General features: G+C 43.5%; 1 protein-coding gene across 2 annotated transcripts in view; it reads left to right on the top strand.

Annotated features, from left to right (window-relative positions):
• LIFR (LIF receptor subunit alpha) overlaps positions 1 to 23964 on the top strand; it is a 77587-nt gene that overhangs the window by 5276 nt on the left and 48347 nt on the right. The window contains exons 2-4 of one of the 2 annotated variants that reach the window (XM_040262360.1): positions 18773 to 18933; positions 20578 to 20692; positions 23118 to 23254. In XM_040262360.1, coding sequence (XP_040118294.1) covers positions 18792 to 18933; positions 20578 to 20692; positions 23118 to 23254 — 394 coding nt within the window. In that variant the 5' untranslated portion in view covers positions 18773 to 18791. Of the gene's footprint in view, positions 1 to 17283; positions 18934 to 20577; positions 20693 to 23117; positions 23255 to 23964 lie in introns of those variants that run through there. The other variant, XM_040262361.1, reaches the window with a different exon arrangement.

Below are 23964 nucleotides of genomic sequence, written 5' to 3'. Positions count from 1 at the left end.
GAATGCTGGTGGGGCAGTGAGCTGTAGGCATTCTGTAGACAGAACGTGCCTGTGACTTGGGGGTGGGAGTAAGCTGGAGCGAGGTGAGACTCCACCACCACAAGCCCAGTGCTGCAGCTGCCAGCATGCCACCTTAAAGCTGGGTGCCAGCCTTCCCAGCCACAGGCTTGGAGACCAGCCGCCACACCTCTGGCTCCTGTTTCACGTTTCATGCTGTGGTATTTATAGTGCAGTGCAAAAGCGAAGGACACAAGAACATTTTAGGATCCTTTTCAGAGAAACAGTTAAATTGGGAGCATAAATCTTCATCTGAGTGAAACCTGATCCTGTATTATCCCTTGAAGTTACCTGGATCACCAGAGTTTTACTCTACATGTAAAATTTGGGAGGAAGGGATTGAGAGCCTGGTTCTGATTTCTAAGGAAGGACTATATGTAGTCGTATATATAGCTTAAAATCCAAAGTACTGACAGCAATAGGAGCTTAAGCATTCAAACAAAACCAAAGAAGGTATAGAATTTAAGAGTCAGAAAGGGCCTTGGATCTTCTGGTCAGCTGTAAGTTTACTGCTAAAGAAACCAAGCCCCAGAGGTGTTTTCATTTGCCTAAGAATCCAGTAGTTCCAGACTGGCATTGTAACTATGGTTTGCTAATTCCTAACTGCAGGGCTCTGTGCTCCACTCTGGAACAGCAGGGAATCCGTGGGGTTCACTGCTGTGTCTCCATAGAACAGTGCCCAGCCCACAGTAGACATTCAGATATTTATTGATTAAGTGAATATACAAGAGTTTTGAGAACTTAAGATTGCACCTTAACTATAAGATGGTACTTATAAAATTTGAGAGAATATACAATAATTGTGAGTTTCTTTTCTTGTAAACAATAGAGCATGTTACTATTAGAGCCCAACAGTGAAGCCTGATATTAACCAGGTGGGCAAACAAAGATGTGGAGTCTTACTAGCTTGGCATTTTTCAGAGCCCAGTGTCACTAGATTTTTATTTTTAACATTCATTCTGTTCATTCTGCTGGGATCTGCTGTCAAAGTTTTATATTTTGTATTTGAAAACGTGTAATGTAAAATCCAACATTTATTGTCCACATTGTTTGCTATTTTTCTCGATACGTTTTATCAATAGTTTCACTGTTTTTAAAACTTAGAGCCGCATAGGGATTTGACTGTTCAAAAACAAACCCTGCTAACTGTTAGGTTTGGGGTATTGTCACTTTCGAATGCTGCTGGTGGGTATATTCAATTGTTACAACTTTCCAGGAGGGTAATTTTGCATTACTCATCGAAACCCTCAAAAATGTGCCATGTCCCTTAGTCAGGCATTTCCACCACTAGGAATTTAAACTAAGGGGAAAAAAAAATAAAGCCTGTGTATGGAGACCAATCTATAGCAGTGGTTCTCGCCTACATAGGCATGTGGGCCCCATGTTCCTGTCAGTTGCTTTCTCCTGGCACAGTGATTCTTCCCTTGATGGGAAGCCCACGTAGTGGGGTATCTCAAAACTGGGCGGGGGAGTCCTCTCCCAAATTAGGAAAAACCTCATCTCCAACTTCTGGTGACCTCCATGAAAAGTACACCAAAAAACCCAACCTCTAATTTGCAAAAATGATTTTTGCAGCTTCATTTATGATAGTTATAAACTAGAAACAAATGCTCAATAATAGGGATATTGATTACATAAATTGTGGCATACACATGTAATGGAAAACCCTTTCTTCATTGACACTGAGGTAGGGAAGTATTTATTGATGTAGAAAGATATTCTGAGTTTGTAAACTGAAAAAGCAAATTGCAAAACAGTATGTGTAACTTGATCTAGGAGTGTTTTTTTTGGTCTTGGAGAAAGAGGCAGAGAGAGAGCTCAAGCAAGTGAGTTAGAGCCTCAGTTTTCTACCTGTTATGTAGGAAAATGCCAGGAAGACTATACACCAAATGCTATGTGTTTGTGTTGAAAGTACAGGTGACTCCTAGTTTTAGAGTCTAGCGGGCTACAGTCCATAGGGGTCGCCAAAGAGTCAGACCAGACTTAACGACTAAACAACAACCATTTTTGGTTTCCTGGATTTCCAACATTTAAAGCATATTTTATAGCGAAGGGAATGAGAACAGATTCCCTTTTTAATCTACTGGCTGTATGAACTTGAGCACTTTCTGTGTCTGATTTCTTACCTGTAAAAGGGAATAATAATATCCAGCTCATGGTGCCCACAGCTAGTATGTGTTAGGTAAATGCTACCTTGCCTTCACAATTCTGTTATGATTAAGGCCAGTATTCCTACTAAGACAGATTTTCTAAGTAGAATAACTTATATCAACTCTTGTAAGAAGCATTTTAAGGCATTCTGATGAACTATTTCATTGCTTCAGGTCACTGGGAAATACTTTGCTATTATTTACTTTAAAACTGCAATGCTTTCCATTGCCAAGAGGTTTTGAGTCAAAAGCTTTTTTTCCCCTTTTGTTATCGACTTTAACAATCCTGTATGATAAGTTCTTGAATGTCAGGGTCCAGTCTTTTGTACTCATAGAGTTGTTAAAATGAAATGTGATTCATTCATTCAACAACTATTGAGGGCTTTTTTTCCCCCAGTCAGTAGGTAGGCATCAAATAGGCAGCAGTGCCCAGGGAAGACACACCCTCACTACTTGAATGCCATGGCAAGTGACCAGGGCAGTCCAAGGCCAGGAGGCATACCTACTCAGTAAACCTGTGTTACCACGGCTGACAGTCAAGTGGGCCTCATTTCCTCTCCTGCAATTTTGAAAGAAACTATGTTGTGATGTTACTTTTCAGTGAACACAGCCATTGCCTCCTGCTTGATCCACGAAGTACAGGAGGTGCTGACTAGATTATTTCACCTTGACATTCTCTGATGATTTAGTGATGACTGTGTGAAGAAGGCTGAGTGCCAAAGAATTGATGCTTTTGAACTGTGGTGTTGGAGAAGACTCTTGAGAGTCCCTTGGACTGCAAGGAGATCCAACCAGTCCATTCTGAAGGAGATCAGCCCTGGGATTTCTTTGGAAGGAATGATGCTAAAGCTGAAGCTCTAGTACTTTGCCCACCTCATGCGAAGAGTTGACTCATTGGAAAAGACTGATGCTGGGAGGGATTGGGGGCAGGAGGAGAAGGGGGCGACAGAGGATGAGATGGCTGGATGGCATCACTGACTCGATGGACGTGAGTCTGAGTGAACTCTGGGAGTTGGTGATGGACAGGGAGGCCTGGCGTGCTGCGATTCATGGGGTCGCAAAGAGTCGGACACGACTGAGTGACTGAACTGAACTGAACTGGTGTTACACATCTGTTAGAATATCCTGGGCTAACAGTCTTAAAATTGCTACTATGTATCTTCTGTGAAGGACATGCCTTCTTGAGATTATTTTATGTAAAATCACTGAATAGGTTCCTATTCGTGAATTTAGGATGGATGGATATCCATGGATATAGCATTTGAAAAATTCTAGCACGTGGTCTCACTGAGGATGAGGCAATAAAACCTGCAGTTTAAAGTGAGGTTTCCATTTGACAGTTATATCAAAATACATTAATTTTGTAATTTATTTTTTGAGTCGAGACAGTTCTTTTAAAGTTGGCAGCAGCTGTAAATATTTTGATATAAAATAAACCCTCAGTGTTCATGAAAAATGTCTCAGGACCTTTATGACAAATACTGACCTTGCATTTTATTTTTCTCATATAGCCTAATAAGATAAAATGGTATCATAAATTATTTTTTTCTTATTCCTGTGGAGAATGCATGTAGAAGTCATGTCACAGATTGGAGCCACTCGCAAAGCCGACATTTTATTCCTTCTTTATCTCACATTTTTTTGATCTGTACCTCTGCTTTCCATGGTCCACTCTGCTCCCCTGGACTCTGCTGGAACCAGCAATTGGCTTTCTTGATTTTATTCCGGTGGGGGGTTCCAATGTCACAAATACTCTTTACCTGTCTTGAGATATACTGAGTATGTAATAGTAAATGGAGAGCAACAAAGCTGTGTTGACCTGTAGACATTAGACTGTTGGCTCTGTTGGCTGGGTGTAGAGTTTATCCAACTCACTGTTTTCTCAAATGCCAGCTTCAATAAAATTACAGACAACTGTGTTTTGGAACTTTTCAATTCACAGATCGTCAAAATTGTGATTGCTGTACTCACGCATTCCATGGGCTGCATTGCTGGGATCAAACTCTAATGCTTACAGCGACAGAAGAGGTCACAGATGTTGCTGAGTGGGTGTGATCTGCCTTTTGTCTTTATGCTTTTGATGAAAGCCATAAGAAATATTTGATATTTTTACTTTCTTCTTAATTCTGCTGCATGGTAGACAACACCGGATGCTTGGCAACTGAAATTTGTCTCAGTTTGGGGAATCCATAAAGAAAGACACTGAGGAGGGTTGGATCAGGAGTAGTGTGAGCTGAGTTTTGAGGGACAAGTTGGTGTTTGTTAAGTGGATAAGGGAGAGTGGAGTGGGAAAGACATTCTGGGTAGAGGGTAAGGTGTTCAGTGACACAGAGGACAGCAGAGCCTGGTGCTTTTGTTGGAACTTGAATACAGGGCCATTGCGGGCAAAGGCCTGAAGTTAGCTTGGAACAGCAGAGAGCCTCCTGCCATGATGACAGCTGGCACCTTCTCCATAGGCCAGGGAGAGCCAGGGGAAATTTCAGGCATGTGAGACCAGTGGTTCAGAGGGTGACTCCAGGTTGTGTCAGGGAGGCCTGGGAATCCAACAACCTGGAATCCAGGAATCCAGCAACCTGGCAGGAGTGGAGACCAAAGGGGAAGTGCCCCAACAGGGCCCCAGCCAGGCCTGGCCCTAAAAATTTGTCTTTATTTTCCTAATAATGTTGAGGCAGTGTTTCCTAATAATGACATGCGCAGCAGTAATGACTCTCTTCTTCCCATGCTCGATCCATCACACCCTTTTCTTAAAACATAAGCTTCTATTCAGTGACTAAGTCGTGTCTGACTCTTAGCGACCCGGGGAGTGCAGCACGCCAGGTTTCCCTGTCCTTCACTCTCTCCCCCAGTTTGCTAGTCAGTGAAGGCATTCAGTGTGTTTAAAGCTCTCAAACGCAGATCTGCTGATGCCTTCCTTACCCTTACCCGTTTAAAAGCTCAGTGATCCTCAGAGTGGGTGGTTATAAAACGGAGTAGGTGAAGTGGAAGTGAGGAGGTCGCCACTTAAGCTAAAGGTGTTGGTCAGAAGGCAAAAGCTTTCAGTTATAAGATGAAGTCTGGGAATTGCTAGTTAATACCACTGTACAGTATCGTATACCTGAAATGTGTTACGAGAGTAAAGCCTAAGCATTTTTACCACACCCAGAAGAGAAGACCGCTATGAGGTGACGTGAGCTTGGTCGTGGTAATCATTTCACATTGCGCACATGTACATATCGAATCATCACGTTGTGTACTTCACATCCAGACAGTTTTGTTTGTCAAATTATATCCCAGTAAAGCTGGGGAAAAAATAGGGAGTAGATTGCACCAGTGGAGAGAAAAGATACAAATACTTAAGAGTATGGTTTATATTGAAATAAGAATTTATAATAGTTTGGACAGTAATAAGGGTAACAGTGTAATAGCTTATGATTTTTATATTAATAATAATTTAATGTTAGATTATCTACTTATTTTTTAGACTAAAAATGAATCCCTCAATGTTAATACCACAAGAGGGCAAGATTTCAGACATTAGGATAAAATAAATAGGCGGTAGAGTTGTCCGCCTACTTAACAATTACAGTTACTTAACAATAACTTCTTGTTATTTTGGCAGTTCTGTTACATTATTGACCCACTTCATCAACCAGTGTTTTTTTTTTTTCCCACATGTTGCTGTTAAGTCACATCTCCTCTAAACTGTATAATTTTTTAGTGTTATTGTTATCATCACCATCATTTTATTTGAGACCCTGAAATTATTAATGCTAAATTTATCTTATTGAATTAGTTTGTTAAATTAATTATAAGAATCTTCATGATTACATCCAGTATATTTGTTATTTTGCCCATCTTTTGGTCCACAAATTTGATGAATATGATTCCTGTATCATCTTCCATTTCATTAATGAAAATGTCAAGGAAAACAGAACTCTGCCACATCTTTCCATAATCTTCATCTAGCTTGGCATCAGATTAATTAGCACCCCTTGGGTAGGATTGATCACGTTGGGAAAGAGCCCTCGTCCCTCTTTTTATACAACCGGTATCCCTCCGTCTTGCTCATAAACACCTTTCAGATGTCAGGAAAGGTCTTTTCAGAGCCAAACCCTTCGTGTCTGATTCTGACACTGGCTTTTCCAACTCATTGGCCTCGTCAAGTGAGGGGTTAGTTGCGGCTGGGTCATGTTGAATTAGGGCTCCTTGCCTAATGCGTTCTGTAACCTTATCCAGGATCAACGTCAAGCTCAGGTGTCTCTGGTCGATAGTATCTGCTGTCCTGATTGAATGCCCCTTTCCAGGATAGTTTTGACAAATGCCAATTATTTCAGGTTCTGTTTTGTCATCCTGTGTCCCACTTTATGCAGAAGACTCAAGTATAACGTTAGGTAAGTGCTGTGCTTCCTCATACTTAGAAGACCTTATAACCCTGGTCAGATGCTCAAGGTTTTATTTCAGCTTTCATTTGTTTTTTTGATAAGCATTCGTATTCTAAAATGATGCCTAGGATATTAAGATCTGGAATTAAAGAATACAACCAATTGAAAAGGTATTTGAATTCTTTTGGAGAAGGGAATCTTCAAATTCCAACTCTGAAGAATGTTAAGAAAACATGTAGGCACATTTTGGTCAATATCTGTGCCCTGAAATATATGTCTTCAGTTTATATTTTAGGGTTATTCCACAGCAAGACAAGAATTTTTTTCATGCTGATGCATTCTGAAACAGGTTGCTAAATGGTGCCTTAAGAATTGTAGTTGGCCTGCAAATGTGTTTTGTTTGGCTTACCTACTGATTTTTGAAGAAGGAATTAGTTGCCAACATTTAAAAATAAAGATTTCACATTAAACGGGGGGAAAAAAAACCCACCAAAACCCCCTGCATTTCTGCCTTTTTGTGAAAACCTTAAAGATCTGTGACTCTACCAGACTCTCCTGCCTGGTGGTAATATGGAAGTAAGGTGCTAACTGGGGGCTGCCCACCACAGCTTTCCCATCCTCATTGCACTCCTGGGGCCAGTGTCGCCCCCTTCATCAGGCTGGCCCTTGTGGTATGTCCCAGCACCTGCTGAGTCACAGCTGACCAATTGGAAATGTACTTTGAGCCGGAAGGAGAATAGTAGGATGGTAGCTGTTTGCTGTGTTGCCCCCTGACATTGACTGCCTGACCCTTGGCCTGCTGTGATGGTTGGAAGGGCTTGGTAGAGTGAGGGGTGTTTCCACCAGGAACAACGCTCAGCTGACCAGGGTTGGGGAGCAGCATTGCTGTTCACATTCTAGATCTCCCAGTTCACAGACGTGACAGGGAAGGTGTCCCATGAGGAAAACAGCTGTAGGGCCCTGGGTCATAGCTGTGTGATTTTAGAGATAGGAGGGGCTTTGTCCAAGGCCCCATGCCTGCTGCCTAGTGAATGGAATGGGGACTGGAGCCCTGGACCCACTGCCTCACTTCAGTGACTTCTGCTCCACAGTTAGTGTAATGGTCTAGACATGAGGTTTGTAATCAGCTGCTGCTGCTGCTGCTGCTAAGTCGCTTCAGTTGTGTCCGACTCTGTGCGACCCCATAGATGGCAGCCCACCAGGCTTCCCTCTCCCTGGGATTCTCCAGGCAAGAATACTGGAGTGGGTTGCCATTGCCTCCTCCAATGTGTGAAAGTGAAAAGTGAAAGGGAAGTCGCTCAGTCGTGTCCGACTCTTCGCAACCCCATGGACTGCAGCCCACCAGACTCCTCCATCCATGGGATTTTCCAGGCAAGAGGGGGGGGCGGGTGCCATCACCTTCTCCGTTTGTAATCAGACCTGGATCTAAATCTAAGATCTCCTCCTGACTAGCTATGTGACCTCAAGCAAATGTCAGAAACCTCTCTGTGCCTCATTTTTCTTGTTATACAAAGAAGGACAATCATGGTATGACCTCCATAATGTTGTTATGGGGATTAAATCCACTTTTGGATTTGAAGAACTTAAAACAGTGCCTTGCCTATTATAAATAATACATAAACAATGCATGATATCTGAAAAATAGTAGTTATGAATTACATAATAAGGTTGACTCAGCTAAACCCACCATTTCACCAGCTCAAAAGTATGATATAATTATCAATTTTTTCATTTTAGAGTTTAGAAAGAGCTTTAAGGATAGTTTTATTTCATCTGTTTTTTAAAAACTCCTCCAGCAGTGTGAGCCAATATTATTTTTTTTTAATTCATAAATTTATCTATAGCAGATAGATGCATTCAAAAGCATAGCATTCAGCTTTCTCTTCAGAATGTAAAGAAATGATTGGGTATCATCAAAATATTGTAAGTCTTTACCCAAGATGCCATTTGGGTGGATTTATTCAGTTCACTAAATAAACGTGTATTGCATATAAAGCTCTCTTAGATGCAGGAGTGTTGTTAAGATGAATCTCTGCTCTTAGGCAACTTTTAATAGGGGTAGGAAGGGAGGCAAGAGTAATCTCTGGGATACCTGTACGATGTGGTAAATGACCAAAGTGGACATGCACCATCGTGCAGCAGGAACATGAGAGACCTCAGTGTCTAGGCTTGCGGGTCTTAGAAAGAGCCAGGAGGCAGAGGCGCCCCAGGGACAGGAGTAGAAGGGTGGTAGATGTGACAGCCTCCAGGAATTCAGCCTAAAGTTTGGATGAATGATGAAACTTAGATGGTCATGCTGTTCAGAGCTAGGTGAGTCACTGTGGGGGATGGGCTGTGGGAAGCCCCTGCCCAAGACCACAGGATTAGTCAGGTAGTGATGTGGGTGACCTGTGGCAGAGATTCTCCTGAGGGTCTACTGGAGCAGTGGGGGTGGAAGTAGGGGTAGGTTCTAGGGCAAAGAGTCAAGGCATGTTTGGGAGGTAAAACTGGTGAATAGGTGGGAGGAGTGGGGAGAAGTTGAGCGTGATCCACGAGAGGCTGGTGCCATGCATGGGAATAGGGCTTGGCAGGGGGTAGGTTTGGAAGGGGAAGTGAGTTTAATTCTGCACATGTGGAGTTTTTGAGGAATCTGTGAAATATCTAAGTGGGTATGTAGCATCAAAATATTTTGTCATTCCTCAAAGATCTCATTTGCATGGGTTTCTGTAGATGGAAGTTGTCCAGTCGATGCTTAATCTGTAACTGGGAAGATAACAATTCTGGAAATGCATATTTAAAAGTCATTAGTTATGCCATGCCATGCCAGGTTGCTTCAGCTGCATCCACCTCTGCCGCCCGCCAGGCTCCTTCTGTCCGTGGCATTTCCCAGGCAAGAACACTGGAGTGGGTTGTTATGCCCTCCTTCAGGGGATCTTCCTGACCCAGGAATAGAACCCACATCTCTCACGTCTCCTGTACTGGCAGGTGGGTTCTTTACCATTAGCACATTAGTTATGAGTGATGGTTAAAGCCACAAGAATAGAGTATGCTGTTCAGTGAAAGAATGTGTGATTAAGGAGCAGTGGGTTAAAGGAGTTCCACGAGGGAAACTGAGAAGGAATGGAGTCCTAATTGCATCTCAAGTCAGTGGAGGAAGGATTGTGTTATTTAATAACCAGCACTGGGACAAGTAGTAACCTTGATGGAGAGAGGGGAGAGCTGGGTCCCTGGCCCTTACTGTTCACCACAGTTAATTTCATATGGATTCAAGTCTAAAATGTTAAGTCTTAATTGTACTTGAAGACAGTGACAAAGATTAGATATTTCACAGATTTCTCAAAGGTGACGATTTATAGAATCTTTGCATGAGAAAGAAGTTTACAGTCAAAAACTATAAAGAACAGAATTGAGAAGTCTGAAAGTCAAACAGAAACTTCACTGGGAAGTAAGAAAGCAAACTGGGATATATATTTGCAATGTCTGTAACAGAGTTAATGTGCATATTGTGATATTTCTTTCTAATTGAGCAGTAAGGAATAATGCCTAATTAAAAAGAGAGGCAAAAGATAGAACAAGCAGTTTGCAAATAAAGCATTGTACATCACCAGAAAACATATGAAAATGTATTTTGATTACATAAGGAAATAAAATTTTTGGCTAACAGTTGGAAGAGATTAAAATTTTTTAAAAAAGAAGAGAGAACCCTTGATACAGCAAGAGTGTGGGCAAGCATGGACTGGGGAATGGAGCTGCTCCTGGTTCTTCCTGAAGGTGAGCTTGTATCATGCTTTCTTGCATGTTGAAGATCTCTTGACATGTTTTTGAACAGGAAGGAATGTTCTTCAGGTTGTTTCTTTACTGTAGTAGTAGAGTGTTCCAGGGAGAACAAGTTTATTTGTCTGATAGATGCTCGTTGACATTTCTTGAAGGCTGTTGAAGTCACTCCTGTTATGGCTGAGCTGAGGTGAGATTTGAGTGGATGAATGTCTCTCTTCAGTGGGGTGGAGCTTCCAGGGGCCTCTGAAGCTTGGGAAGCGTTGGGGTGTGGAGAATGTCGGTGGGTGGAAGGGGCCGTTCCCTAGAGTCACGGTTTGGGAGGAGACCTGAGGCCTATGGAAGGGTGGAGGTTCCTTCTGCCAGGCAGAACAAGGCCCTGCCTGATGCTGGAGCACTGGGAACCTTCAAAGCATTTTAGGCACTGGAACGACGTGCTCAAATTTATCGTGCTGAAGTTGATAAGGAACAGGCTGTTGAATTAACAGGGAAGTTCTTGCTGGAATGAAGATGACCAAAAGTGACAGGAATGTCAGGATCTGCAGAAACGAAACATCAGGATGAGAGTGTATAAAAAAATTCCTAGGAAATTCAGAACAGCAGCTAGATTCTTGTACAACATAGCAAAGCTTGAATTTCAGCATTACTCTACCACACACAGAAGGCAAGCTAAAATAAGATACTGGACTTGCCTGAGCACTTCAGCTGTCCTCTAATGCAGATTCCAAATTTTCTTGGTCCATAGTGTCCTCAGTGTTACAGTGATGTTTTTATAGTGCTCCCAGGTCAAAAGAAATACCTTACCATTCTTTTTATGATAATTTGTTAGGTCTTGACAACTTAGCAAGTGTGTATGACCTGACACTTTAAGTAGCAGCTTGAAAAAATAATGCATATTAACCTAAAAGAAATAATATCTTTATTCTTTAAAAGTCATGTGTATGAATCTGCTGTGTATTCCATAACTTCTCAAAACTTGGGAATAGATTGGGAACTGCCAGCCTCGTTTCCACGCCTCTCCATTGATCTTTGGGTGGTGCTTAAGCTTCATCACAGCATCCAACAAGCCTTCCCTCTGGCTCTACAAAGATAGGACGCCATTGAGAGGACTGTGGCATGACCTAGTGTTCAGACCAAACTACACTGAACTGAAGGTCCTCACAGTGTTGGACAGATGTCACTTTGTTACCTCCGAAAATTTAAACTGTAACATCGTACCTGAGTTCTTGGGGCACCTGAGTGCCTGGTGTGGAAACTACAGCTCCAGCTTATGTTCCCAGTGTTGGTAGTACGTGAGTTAGTATGGAGCCAGCAGCCAGAGCATAGTATGCAGACATACACATGTTCACGCACCCCTTCGTGTTCCTTCACCGATCGGCCGGCTGGAATTTTGAGTGTCTGCTCAGTGCCAGGCACTGTACTCGGCCAAGGCAGGAGTAAGGGGCCGTGGCCTACAGTGAAGAGAGACAGTGTTTTCTCTCAAGGAGCTTGTAGTCTGTGGGAAGAATACAGAATGGGGAAGGGGTCAGCAGATTTTCTAGAAGGGGCCAGGTGGTCATTATTTTAGGCTTGGCCACGCGGTCTGTGTGGGAGCCGTTCAGTCCCAGTGCAGTGATGTGATGTGATGGGCACTGTGTACACAAATGGGCTTGGCTCTGTCTAGTGAAACTTTATTTCTAAAAGCCAAGTTGGGTCCTGTCTGGCCCACAGGCCAGAGTTTGTGCAGCCCCTGTCGTAGAGATGGAATCACGGTGTCATGGAAGCAGAAGGAGCAACAGGCCTTCAGGGAATCCCAGGAGGGGTCACAGAGGTGATGGTGAGCTCATCCTGCTGCTCACCAGGAGGCTCCCAGGTGAACTGAGCAGAGGGTGTCAGAGAGGAGTACAGGGGGAACACCAGGCAGAAGGGGAAACGCACAAATAGTGTCATGAAGGGGTCCAGGCAGCTAGGAGAACGGAATCCATCTTAGTGTGACCTGGAAAGAGATCAGAGGGTAAATTCCACCTGCTAATGCAGGAGACATTGGTTCAATCCCTGGGAGGGGAAGATTCCCCTGTAGAAGGGAATGGCAACCCACTCCAGTATTCTTGCCTGGAGAATCCCATAGACAGACGAGCCTGACGGGCTGCAATCCATAGGGTGCCGAAGGGTCGGACACGACTTAGTGACTAAACAACAGCAATAGACAGCATCCCCTAATAGCCTCCAAAGAATGGTCGCAAGGAAGAAGTATCTTCTGAGATCTGGTATGTCTTTCTAAAATGTATTTTATTCTCTCAGTTAGTGTTTGAGTATAGAATTGAAGTGTGGAAATAATTTTCAGTCAGCTTTTGGAAGACGACCTCTAAGCTCTCAGTGTTGAGAAGTCTGTGTTTTCCTCTCCTCACTGCTTCCCCCGTCCCAGTTCAGCCAGGCTGAGGTTTTCCATGGGTACATCTTGTTTTACTTAAATCCCTGCACTTGACTTTACTAATACAGTAGAGTCTACCTACCTGCAGTTTCTGTTCCTGGGGAGCCTTCTCCAGAGGGCTGAGCTTGAGGAACTGAGATCTTGTGAGTAGGGGGTACGAGTGAGAAGTGGAATTAGGAAAGTGGATGATGATCAGAGTTTTTTTTTTTTTTCTAATGATTTTTATCTTCCCTAGACATTGGGAGGATGGGACCCAGCAGTAGGACACTGTCTGCTTTCCATCCAGTTTTCCTTGCGTGGGGTGACCATCCAGACATCTCCTCTCCTGCAGACTCAGCCACCTGCTTGCACATTTGTTTTGCTGTCTTACAGTTAAGCGGCTTTCTCCTTCAAGTGTCTCATGCCTTTGACGAGTTAATGACAGGGGAGTTATCTCACTGTGATGACAAGGATAGGGGCTCAGGATAAAGATGCTTTGGGTTTTTACTCACCTCCCCCCACCTAAGCAGGTGTTTCTCAAGCTCTGTCTCAGGGCAGGATAGACTTGTGTCAGCCAAATGCGCTCAGTCACTCTCTGTCATGTTCCTACCCCCTCTCTGCCTTCCTGTCTCCCCTTCACCCCGAAAAGAAAAAAAAAAAACAAAAAACAAGCTATCACAACTAAACAGAGTTTATCAGGACTGCAGTTCCTGGCGCTCTTTTGCCTTTAGCTTTGCTTTTCTCCATTTTTTTCTCTAACTGTCCTCAGCAGAAAGATCTGGGATCTCACGCATGCTGGAGGCAGAGCTCTCAGAGCCTAGCAGAATGAAGACAGCACCTGTGTGGAGCTTTTGTGGGAGGGGCTGCAATCTGCATCCTGGCTCTCAGAATACACTCTCAGGGCCGATATATTTAAAGACATGGCAACAAACAAGCAAAGGATAGATCTTTTTATTTTTCAGGTCAGCAGTTTTATAAATTGATTCTGCATGATCAGTTTTCCTAAACAGAGGATTTATTGACATTTTGGAATCCTTTAAGGTAATTACATCACTCAGGAGACACACTGGTAGCCCTTGGGCAGCCCAAAGACATACCTCATTTGGCCTTTCATTATTGTTCAGTCAGTAAGTCGTATCCGACTCTTTGCAACCCCATGGACTGCAGCACTGCAGGCTTCCCTGTCCTTCACTGTCTCCCAGAGTTTGTTCAGACCTATGTGCATTGAGTCAGTGATGCCATCCAGCCATCTCATCTTCTGTCGCCCCCTTCTCCTGCTGCCCTCAATCTTTCCTAGCATCAGGGCCTTTTCTAATGAGTCCACTGTTTGTCCTTTAGGATGTTTGAAAAATATGAATGAGCTGCTTTATGCTTAAAAGTTTGAGTTTTTCATGTAAAATCCCAGATTCTACCTACTCTTGAAAAAGAAGAAAATCTGGCAAAACAAGGCCCGTAGCTGCCACTTTGCAAGCAGGTGGCCCTCCCCCATGCAAGGACATAGGGCTCTAGTTGGCACCTGCCTATGTGATTTCTTCCCTCTTACCCCTCTGGCATTTACATTTGTGTTCTTTGTGTTGAGAGACAGCTTGCCTAGTTTTGAAAATTAGCTCCTGAAATTCAATAAAAGGTATGCTTTCCTCTAAGGAATAAGGCATTGGTGGAAAAAAGTAAGTTCTGACAATGTATCTGTCGGGAGGGAGTAGAGACAAGTTTCCTGTGTCCTCATTTTCTGTTCACTGGAAAGCTCTGTTCGTGTGTTGCTCCAGCCTCCAGTCAGTCCCTTTGGTAGAGAAGTCAGATACTTGATGAGCATATTGATACTGTATGGCCTCAATGTCTTACTGAAGGTTTTCTGTGTAAATGTTGTAACAAAAAAGTCCTTTTTATCATCTTGGCTATTTTCAGCTAAGCCGGCCTTGGTGACAGTGACATTGATTCTTCTGTTCCTGAGCACCCCGACCCTGACCCTCACAGACCTGCTCAGTGGAGTCCCTAATGGGACTGTTGGCACAGTGTGCTGTGCCTGCCCACTGGAGCGGAATATCCCTGCCTACCTGGGGGAACCTCTCACAGAGACCCTGGGCGCAGCTTGCCTCCCTGCCGCCCTGGTTGAGGCTGAAGCCAGGAGGGATCGAGTGACTTGCACTCAGTCACACCATCACTAGTAATGGAGCCAGGGTGAAAGTCTTGCGTGCACAGCACCCCCGTCCAGAGTCCAGAGCCGTCCTCGGGCGCCTCCATCCCCCACCTGCCACTTCATGGACACTCTTCTCTTTTCTAGAACAAATGTAATCTTGTAGTGAGGAATCGATTTATTTCAAGATAACGTACAGACACTCTGTGAATATGGGCTGTGATTGTTTCAGTCCTGGTATGGTCATGTTTGGTCTCTTTACTCAGCTTTTCCTGTGCACGCCACCTAACTTTAGCAGTTGGCATTTTAGACATTCCATGAATACATTTTCATTCTAATAAGTAAACTCAGCAACCCTGTGATTGATTAGGAAGTTATTCATCCAGAAACGAATGGCGAACACTTGAATTGTATGCTTGTCCCTCGTATTTGTTTGGTTAAGACCGTGTGTGACAGTGCTCAGCAGTTAACAGGCGGCCATCTCGTCATTTGCTTTCACTAAGAAATGTGTTTCTTGAATTCTCTTGTTAGTAGGTTCCAGTTTCTCAGATGTTCAATCACTGTGTTTTTTTCCCCCAATTTCCTGTTGCTCATATCTCTTCTCACATTTTTCTGTCTTTTGTTTATTCTGAAAGATTACTCAATGTTTTATCTTTCATTCAGTTCAATTCAGTCGCTCAGTCGTGTCCGACTCTGCGACCCCATGAATTGCAGCACGCCAGGCCTCCCTGTCCATCACCATCTCCCGGAGTTCACTCAGACTCACGTCCATCGAGTCAGTGATGTCATCCGGCCATCTCATCCTCTGTCGTCCCTTTCTCCTCCTGCCCCCAATCCCTCCCAGCATCAGAGTCTTTTCCAATGAGTCAAGTCTTCGCATGAGGTGGCCAAAGTACTGGAGTTTCAGCTTTCGCATCATTCCTTCCAAAGAAATCCCAGGGCTGATCTCCTTCAGAATGGACTGGTTGGATCTCCTTGCAGTCCAAGCGACTCTCAAGAGTCTTCTCCAACACCCGGTTCAAAAGCATCAATTCTTCAGCACTCAGCTTTCTTCCCAGTCCAACTCTCACATCCATACATGACCACTGGAAAAACCACATTAGAAGTCTTTTAATATCAGCCATTGTATGTAATGTGTAAGAGCTATTTTTGTTTCTGATTATTCCTTTTTAATTGCATCCTCTTCTTGTTTTTATGACTGTGCCTACGTAGAGAAGACGAGAGGTGGTTTTCTGTTTGTTTTGTGTGTTTCTAGTTTTCCTGTTTCTCATATTATCCCTGTTTCCTGTGGCAGTAATTTTTATTTTCCTCTTGGTGACACTTTTTATCCTGAATTCCTCTTTAATGATTTAGTCTTTGCTTATATGTTTTATGATCCTTAGTTGTCTATTCCAATATACAAATGAGGTAATATTAGGTCTGACAAGGAATTTTCAGCACACTTTGGGGACTCGTTGCTGGCAAGTTTCATTCAGTAACAGTGGACGGGAACATCGTTACTCAGAGGAATACATCAGGGTCAGTTGTGAAAGGCTTTCCTCTGACGGCCATGTCTTTATTAGTGCTCTGTGTCCTCAACATTTTTTTGGTGTTCTGCAGGGAGGACACTTCTATTGGGAGTGGGGCATAGGAGCATGTCAAAATTGACTTATCCAACAGATCTTGGAATCTTTGAGCTTAGGCTCCATGAATCACTGCCTCCATCTTCATGCAGGCAGAGAGAACTTAATTGGTACCACTATCCATCCAAGAGGGCTTCCCTGGTATCTCAGCTCATAAAGAATCCACCTGTAATACAGGAGACCACGGTTCGATTCCTGGGTTGGGAAGATTCCCTGGAGAAGGGATAGGCTACCCACTCCAGTATTCTTGGGCTTCCTAGGTAGCTCAGTTGGTAAAGAATCTACCTTCATTGTGGGAGACCTGGGTTCAATCCCTGGGTCGGGGAGATCCCCTGGAGTAGGACATGGTAACCCACTTCAGTATTCTTGCCTGAAAATCCCCATGGACAGAGGAGCCTGGCAGGCTACAGGTCATGGGGTTATGAAGAGTCAGACGTGACTGAGTGACTAAGCACGGCACATCATCCAGGAACTTCCCAGGTGGCTCAGTGGTAGAGAATTTGCCTGCCAGTCCAGGAGACATGGGTTCGATCCCTGGGCTGGAAAGATCCCCTGGAGTAGAACATTGCAACGCACTCCAGTACCCTTGCCTGGGAAGTCCCATGGATGGAGGAGCCTGGCAGGCTGCAGTCCATGGGGTCACAAAGAATCACACGTGACTGAGTGACTGAGTATGCACTATCCATCCAGTGTTATTTTCCCACCAAATATAGGAGTCATTTTTGACTTCTCTCTTCACCTTACATAATGTACAAAAATACGCTTATAGCACTTACATGTCTTTGGCACTCTTCCAAGTGACTTGCATATATTTACAATTCAATCTTCACAACAGACTGAAAAGAAGGATTCAGTTATCATCCTTACTTCACCGACGGGGAAACTGAAGCATAGAGTGGTTCAAGTTACACAGTAGGTACAGAAGCTGCGATTCAGAACCTGTTTTTAACCACCACCCTGCCCTGCCTATGATGGCTTGTTAAGGTCCCCCATCTCTGGAACAGATCCTGAATCTGATGGCCTCTCACCGTCTCCTTTTAGAACCCTAGTCCTCACCACTGATTATCTTATTGGGACGTTGGTTCCTCAGCCTCCGTTCTCCCCTAGAGTCTGTGCTCCATATAGAAGCAAGAGAAATCTTGCCAAAGTGCAGATCGAATCGTGGATCTCCCCTGATGAAAACACTCCAGTGGCTTATATCTCGACCCCATAAAAGCGCGTGTCCTTTAGATGACCTCAGGCTCTCTGTGGCCTGACCGGCCCACGTCCTCTCAGCCCCTCTTCCTGACTTTTGAACCTGGTGAGCGGTCCTCATTTTAGGGTCCTTGTATTTGCTCTTGCCACTCTTTCCCTGATCTTACCATGGCAGGCTTCTGGTCAGTCACATCCCAGCCCAGAGAATAGACCATCACTTACACACTTCCATGCACATCGACTTACTCTGGTTTTTAAAATTTGTATCAGGACCTTAAATTTCTTCCTTGTTTACTTATGTATCTCCAGAACTAGCATCTAAGGTCCTTGATGGCAGGGACTTTGTCTGGCTCAGTTTCTGGTGTCTAGAGGGGGCCCTGGTGCTGGGTGGGCTGACAGGTACCTCTGGGAGCTCTCGGGTTGAACAGCGCCTCCTTCTGCTGCAGCCCCTCCATGCTGCTCACCAGGGCCAGTCACTCTTCGTCCTGTGCTTTCAGTTTCCAGCAGATCCGGGTTGAAGTCTCGTTTACTAGTGGCCCCTTCCCGGCTAGAGCTGTTGGAGTGTTCGTTACATTTCAGTCATTTGTGTGTTGTCAGTATTTCTGTCACATCTGCAGTCCTCCATATGTGACTTATGACCCTACTATTTTCTTTAAACTGTCTAAAAGTACGTGAAATAGAAACTTAACATCACAGTGTACATGGAAAAGAAAACCAGTCTTCTCGTAAATAAGTGACTGTAAAAGTGTAATATATACTAATTAAAAATGCCATTGCATGTATCACTTAAAATTGTCAAGGCCTTGGTTTTAGGCACTGCTTTTCTCTGTTCTAGCAGTACTGAGGGTTGATAAATATGTGCTCTGTTGTAATCTTGAACTTGAAGCCTATCATTTGAAAATTGACCCTATAACAGCTCCCGGAGCAGCAGCTGTGTCCAACTGGCACGTCCCCCAAAGCCAGGCCAGCTGAGTCTAGTTGTCTCTCCGTGGCTTTAATGTGCAGCAGGTTTCGGTATTTGTCAGTATCCATTTTCAGTGTTGAGGTGCACAGGATAAGGAGTGTCTTGAACCAGTTTGAACACCATTTGAAATTCTTTTCTCCTTATGCAGAACTGATTGCAGCGCACAGATGATGGACATTTCTTTATGTTTGAAACAACCATCCTGGTTGGTGGACAGCAAAAGAATGAGGATGACTTCAAATTTCCAGTGGCTCTTATTAACAGCTGTGCTTCTGTATTTAACAAATCAAGTAAACAGCCAGAAAAAAAGTAAGTGCATCAGAGTCAGAGAAGATGAACTAATTGCAGTGTCATTACTGTTTGGATTAGGAAGTGATCTTGAGTCTATATTGAACCCTTCAGGTTGTGGTTAAACTTCATTTCTTTGTCATGTTTTAAAACGTACTTTTGGTTTCTTTTAAAAAGGCCCATAAAGAGATAGTTCTAAGTATTCTTTCCCCTTTAAAAAAGTAAGGTATGACTTCCTGTTAGAATAAAATAAAATTCACCCTTTTAGGATAAAGTTCTATTAGTTTTGACAAATGCATACAGTCATGTAACCACCTGAGCAATCAAGACTCAGGGCAGATCCATCATTCCAGAAAATGCCCCTGTTCCTCTGCCGTGAGCCCCTCCCTTCCCCACCTCCAGCCGACACTGGCCTATTTTCTGTCTGTAATCTTGCCTTTCAGAATGTCATACAAGTGAAATCCAAATATCTACTTTAAATTTTGTATTATTCATTTTTATCCTATTTAAAAGCATTAAGAATGTTTGTAGGTGTTACCTCGCTTACTGTACAAAGAACATTTTTATCCTCTGCCTCTGAGCTTAGTTTTTATGTTATTTTCATAATTAAACGTACCTTTTTTCCCCAAAAATTACTATTAAATAACATTGTTACGTTACTAATGATTTATAATGTGTTCCTGATGTTTTTGTTTTCTATCTTATAGCTTTATAATTTATTGCTATCGTGAATATCATACCAATAATGTGTAAAAATTAAGGAAGAAGCCTTTTTAATAGATATTTATATGGAGAATCTGAGATAGAATACCTTTTTTCACACTCTGATTGCTTTCCCTCCTTCTCTTTTCTCCCTTCTTCCATTTTTCCTCCCTATTTCCCTCCTTCTGTCCTCTCCTTTCTTTCTTTTCCATTGTCTTTTTAGAATGAGTTTTTCACTGTATAGTGTTTATGTACTCCATGAGCCAATGTTGTGTCAGTCAGTACTATTAGGACTAGAATCTTCTGAATTGCTTGTCACCTTTTAGTTGTTTAGGCCTACACAAAATATCTATTTTCCAGAGACTCACGTGAGTTTATTACCATGTATATGATATGCTTCATAAAAGCCTAAAGATTGGCTATGGGATTTCTGTATAGGTGGCAGTCCAGTAACAAGCTGTGAAGCAGTAGTAGTTAGGAGTGCTGAGAAGCTATGTTTGTGGTAGAAGAGATACATAGTTTTTATTTTTACTTAGAGTCTTAGAGTTACTTAAAAAAAAATTTTTTTTTGTTTTTTTGCAAATGGGGTCATTGTAGATTAAAATTCTCCCAGGCCCTTTCTTGGTCTCTTCATTCAATCAGTACAGTCACTCCCTCTATTTATATTAGTTGCCTGGAAGTGGAATTTTTGAGAGAGGCCTAACCCCTAAGTGGTCTAGTGGTTGGCCCACTTTCATCAGTTTACTTGCTAGCTTCTTTAAACCAAAGCTACAAAAAAGAAATAGAAAACCAGTCACCTCCTGTGACTGCAGGTTCATCTCTGCATAAAGAACTTGGGCCCTCTGCAGACACATAGCTTGTACTTATATCTGGGGATGGTTTTGACTTGCTGACCTTTACAGTGCAGTTAAATTCATATGCATTGTGTGTGTGTGTGTGTGTGTGTTGTTTCTCCTTCTCCAGGTACTCCTCATGACTTGAAGTGTGTAACTAACAATTTACAAGTGTGGGACTGTTCTTGGAGAGCACCTTCTGGAGCAGATCGTGGTGCTTCTTACGAAGTTTGCATTGAGAACCGGTAATGGAAATACTTTGGTTAATTTAGAGTTATAACCTAAAGGTTCCTTGTGTTTAATTTTAGAATATAAAGATTTTATTCTGGAAATTTCTAAAAGAAATTTTAAATCCTAGCTCTCTGTTTCCTAAAAAGGTGACTCTTAACTTCAATCAGGGTGGAAACAAACCCTTCCCTTGGCCATGACTTTGATTCTTTTGTCATGGGAATTTTGAGTATGGGACACACTTCTCATGGGCTGTGGGTTCTGATAAGCTGTGGGAAAGCTTTACTGGTCTGTCCTAGACCAATGCCTGCCTGTATCAGTGAAGTTCAAGTTCAGATTCCAATAGAACATGTCAGTAGTGGCAGTTTAGTAGACAGTCATTTACTCTCACGTAAAAGGTCCGGAGTGAGCAGTTCAAGGCTGACGTGGGTGCGTGCACGTGGCCACGAGAGACCCAGACTCCTGTTTCCCGTGGTGCTCTGCCGTCTTGAGTGTGTGGTCTCCTGGTTCAAGATGCTGCTCCGGCGTGGCTGTCATGTCTGCATTCCAGGAAGCAGGAAGGAGAGGAAGGATGATTTTCTTCAGAGCCTCCCTGAAGAGATGTCTGCCTCTGTCTCACTGGCAGAACTTCATCCAGCGGCCAAACCTCTTTGCGTGAGAGGCTGGGTGATGTGTTCTCAGAGCTGATGGCAATGTGCCTGAGTAAACCTGGGGTAATGTCACTCAGGGGAGCGGGGAGGTGGGTGCTAGGAGGCAAGTGGCAGGTTCTGTCACACCACCTTACCCTCTCTTGCAGTAGCTACAAGTCCCGAGGCCTGCAGTGGAAGCCCTCAGGGTGTCTGCAGGCCGGAACACTCTGCGTGCTCCTCCCTGACCCCAGCAGGCCTCAGAGCTGTTTCGCAATGCCAGAGAAGTTCAGTACAGAGCTCCCGGCACCAGTGTGCTGATGAGTGGTCCTACTGTAAAGTGACATAAATGTGGATTTAAGTACACTCAGGTTTTTTCCCAGTGCATGTAGATTTATCGAGCATTAGTTGTGTTGTGCTCGTTCATCAGCCACGTTGAGCTTGGTTTTGTTGCAGAGACAACCCTCAGGTTTTATATCGTTGTTTTCTGCAGTGAAAATAAAGGATTACTCTTGCTTGTGTCTTGTGTCTATCGTGGGGTCATCTGGCGTCTCTGCCCCTCGTCCTGCCCTCAGGGACTGAGGCCAGGGGACTCTCATCTTTTAATGCACTGGGACGGGGCAGAAGGGAAGCGCGGCCTTTCAGAGCTTCCTTCCTGACGTGAGAGATGTGACTTCCACTCAGTTTCTCCATGAACAGTGTCACATGGCCATGCCTCACTTCAGAGGAGCAGGGAAGGGCCATCTTCCTTTGCACCCAGAAGGGGAGAATCTGAAAAATCTGGTAAATCACACTAATAACCACCGCAGGCCCTACAGAGAGGAAGTTATCCTGGCCCCAGGAGTTCACAAGAAGCAGATCATAACGATGCTATGGATTAAGTGCTGATGGAAATTGTGACGGTCTGAGGGAGCACTGACTAAGGAGCATGAGGTCCAGAGAGGCTGTCAGAAGCATGGTTGTGGAGTAGGAATATTCAATTTGCTCACAAGAAATAGGACAAAAAGCCATTCCAGCCGGGGAGGATATTGGGTACCATGGTATCAAAGTGTGAAAAGCCTGATTTTTAGAATTCAGGTGGTTTTGTGTTGCTGGCACATAAAGAAACCTCACAGGTGAGGTTGAGAGGAGGCGAGCCGACCCTTTCAAGTCCTCAGTCCTAGGTGAGTAATGAGAGGAAGCCTGTGCGGAACAGGGCAGGGATGCAGGAGGCACCCAAAGTCCTTTTGCTTGAATTAAAGTTTTTATGTGAAGTTAAAAATGTATGTGAATAACAGAGCATGTAAACATTCCCTGTAAAGATACAAAAGCCTATGGAACCACAGAGGAAAAACTCACTTTTGTCTGAGAGGTAATGGGTGGGGAACTAGAAGCTCTTTGAAAGCAGAGCTGGTGAGAACATTTTGTATGACTGAACCAGGGAGCAGACAGGCTGAGTTGAAGTCCCAGTGATGGGAACCCTGTGATGGTGTGGTCCACAAGTGGGCGGCAGGTGTGTGAGGTGGGGGACAAGCCTGCCCAGAGAAAGTTGGGGTGGGGCTTTGAAGGGCATGCTGAAATCCTAAGATTCTGGAGAGAATCATCTCTGCTTACTCTGTTTACTTTCTGATTCAATCTGGTTAGTTTTACTACCACTACATTGATGGACTTACCACTTTCCTCTCTTTTTTCAGTCTTGAAATGCAATATGACCTGTCATATTTTTGTATACAAAAGAACATGAAGTATTTTTCAGTGCATCTTTTGTCAATCAAGTTTTTATGAAAATTGCACTCAAGTTTATCTGCTAGTTGAATTTTGATTTCTTATATTTCAGGTCCCGTTCTTGTTATCAATTGGAGAAAAATACTAAAATCTCACCTCTTTTACCTGGTGATTATGAAATAACAGTAAACCCTTTATATGAGTTTGGAAGTTCCAAAAGTAAATTCATACTAAATGAAAAAAATGTTTGTAAGTATTTGAAAAGAAAATTGATTTGCGAATATCTCAGAATGGTGACTTTGTTAGTATTGTAATGCTTTATAGTTGACAGAAATGTACCATTCTTCGATATCTGTTGTTATACTAATACGCCCATGTACCCAGTGGATCGCACTTCCAACTGTGGAGCACAGGCAAGATCACGATGAAAGCAAACTCTTCCTCTGCTCAAGCAAATAGGTGCTGCAGAGGCTAAGGTCCTTCCCACAGTTGGAAACATTCCCCCTCCCCGTCTGCTTTGTTGATTTCTGCACGCCTTTCAGAGTTCTTCAGCCGTCTCAAGGAACTAGTCTTTGACCATCCCTGCCCAGAGGAGACCCCATTCGTTTTGGCAGTCTGTATCTCTCTTTTGTGGCATTTCTCACAATTGCATAAATAATTTATTATGGAAGTAGGTGCTCCCTGTGTGTTTCCCTTATAAGAAAATAGGCTCCCCAAGGGCAGAGACTCTGTCTTCTGCCACTAGTGTCTGGTCCAGTGCCTTGTACTTCACCGGTATCTTTTACAGATGTGTTGACCGAATACCTAGGATATAATGCTTCGAGCTGGGTGGAAGCATGAATAAACCCAGGCTGATGGAAATGGAAATTTTTCTGTGTAGTGAGATCTTAAAAACCCTAGTTGTCTTGACTCTTCTAATGGTTGGCTAAACACGTGTGTTGCCTTCTGACAACTATTAT

Source organism: Oryx dammah, unplaced genomic scaffold (genome assembly GCF_014754425.2).
Source record: "Oryx dammah isolate SB20612 unplaced genomic scaffold, SCBI_Odam_1.1 HiC_scaffold_20, whole genome shotgun sequence".
In the NCBI taxonomy this organism is placed as follows: domain Eukaryota; kingdom Metazoa; phylum Chordata; class Mammalia; order Artiodactyla; family Bovidae; genus Oryx; species Oryx dammah.
This window is presented reverse-complemented; position numbering and strand designations above follow the sequence as displayed.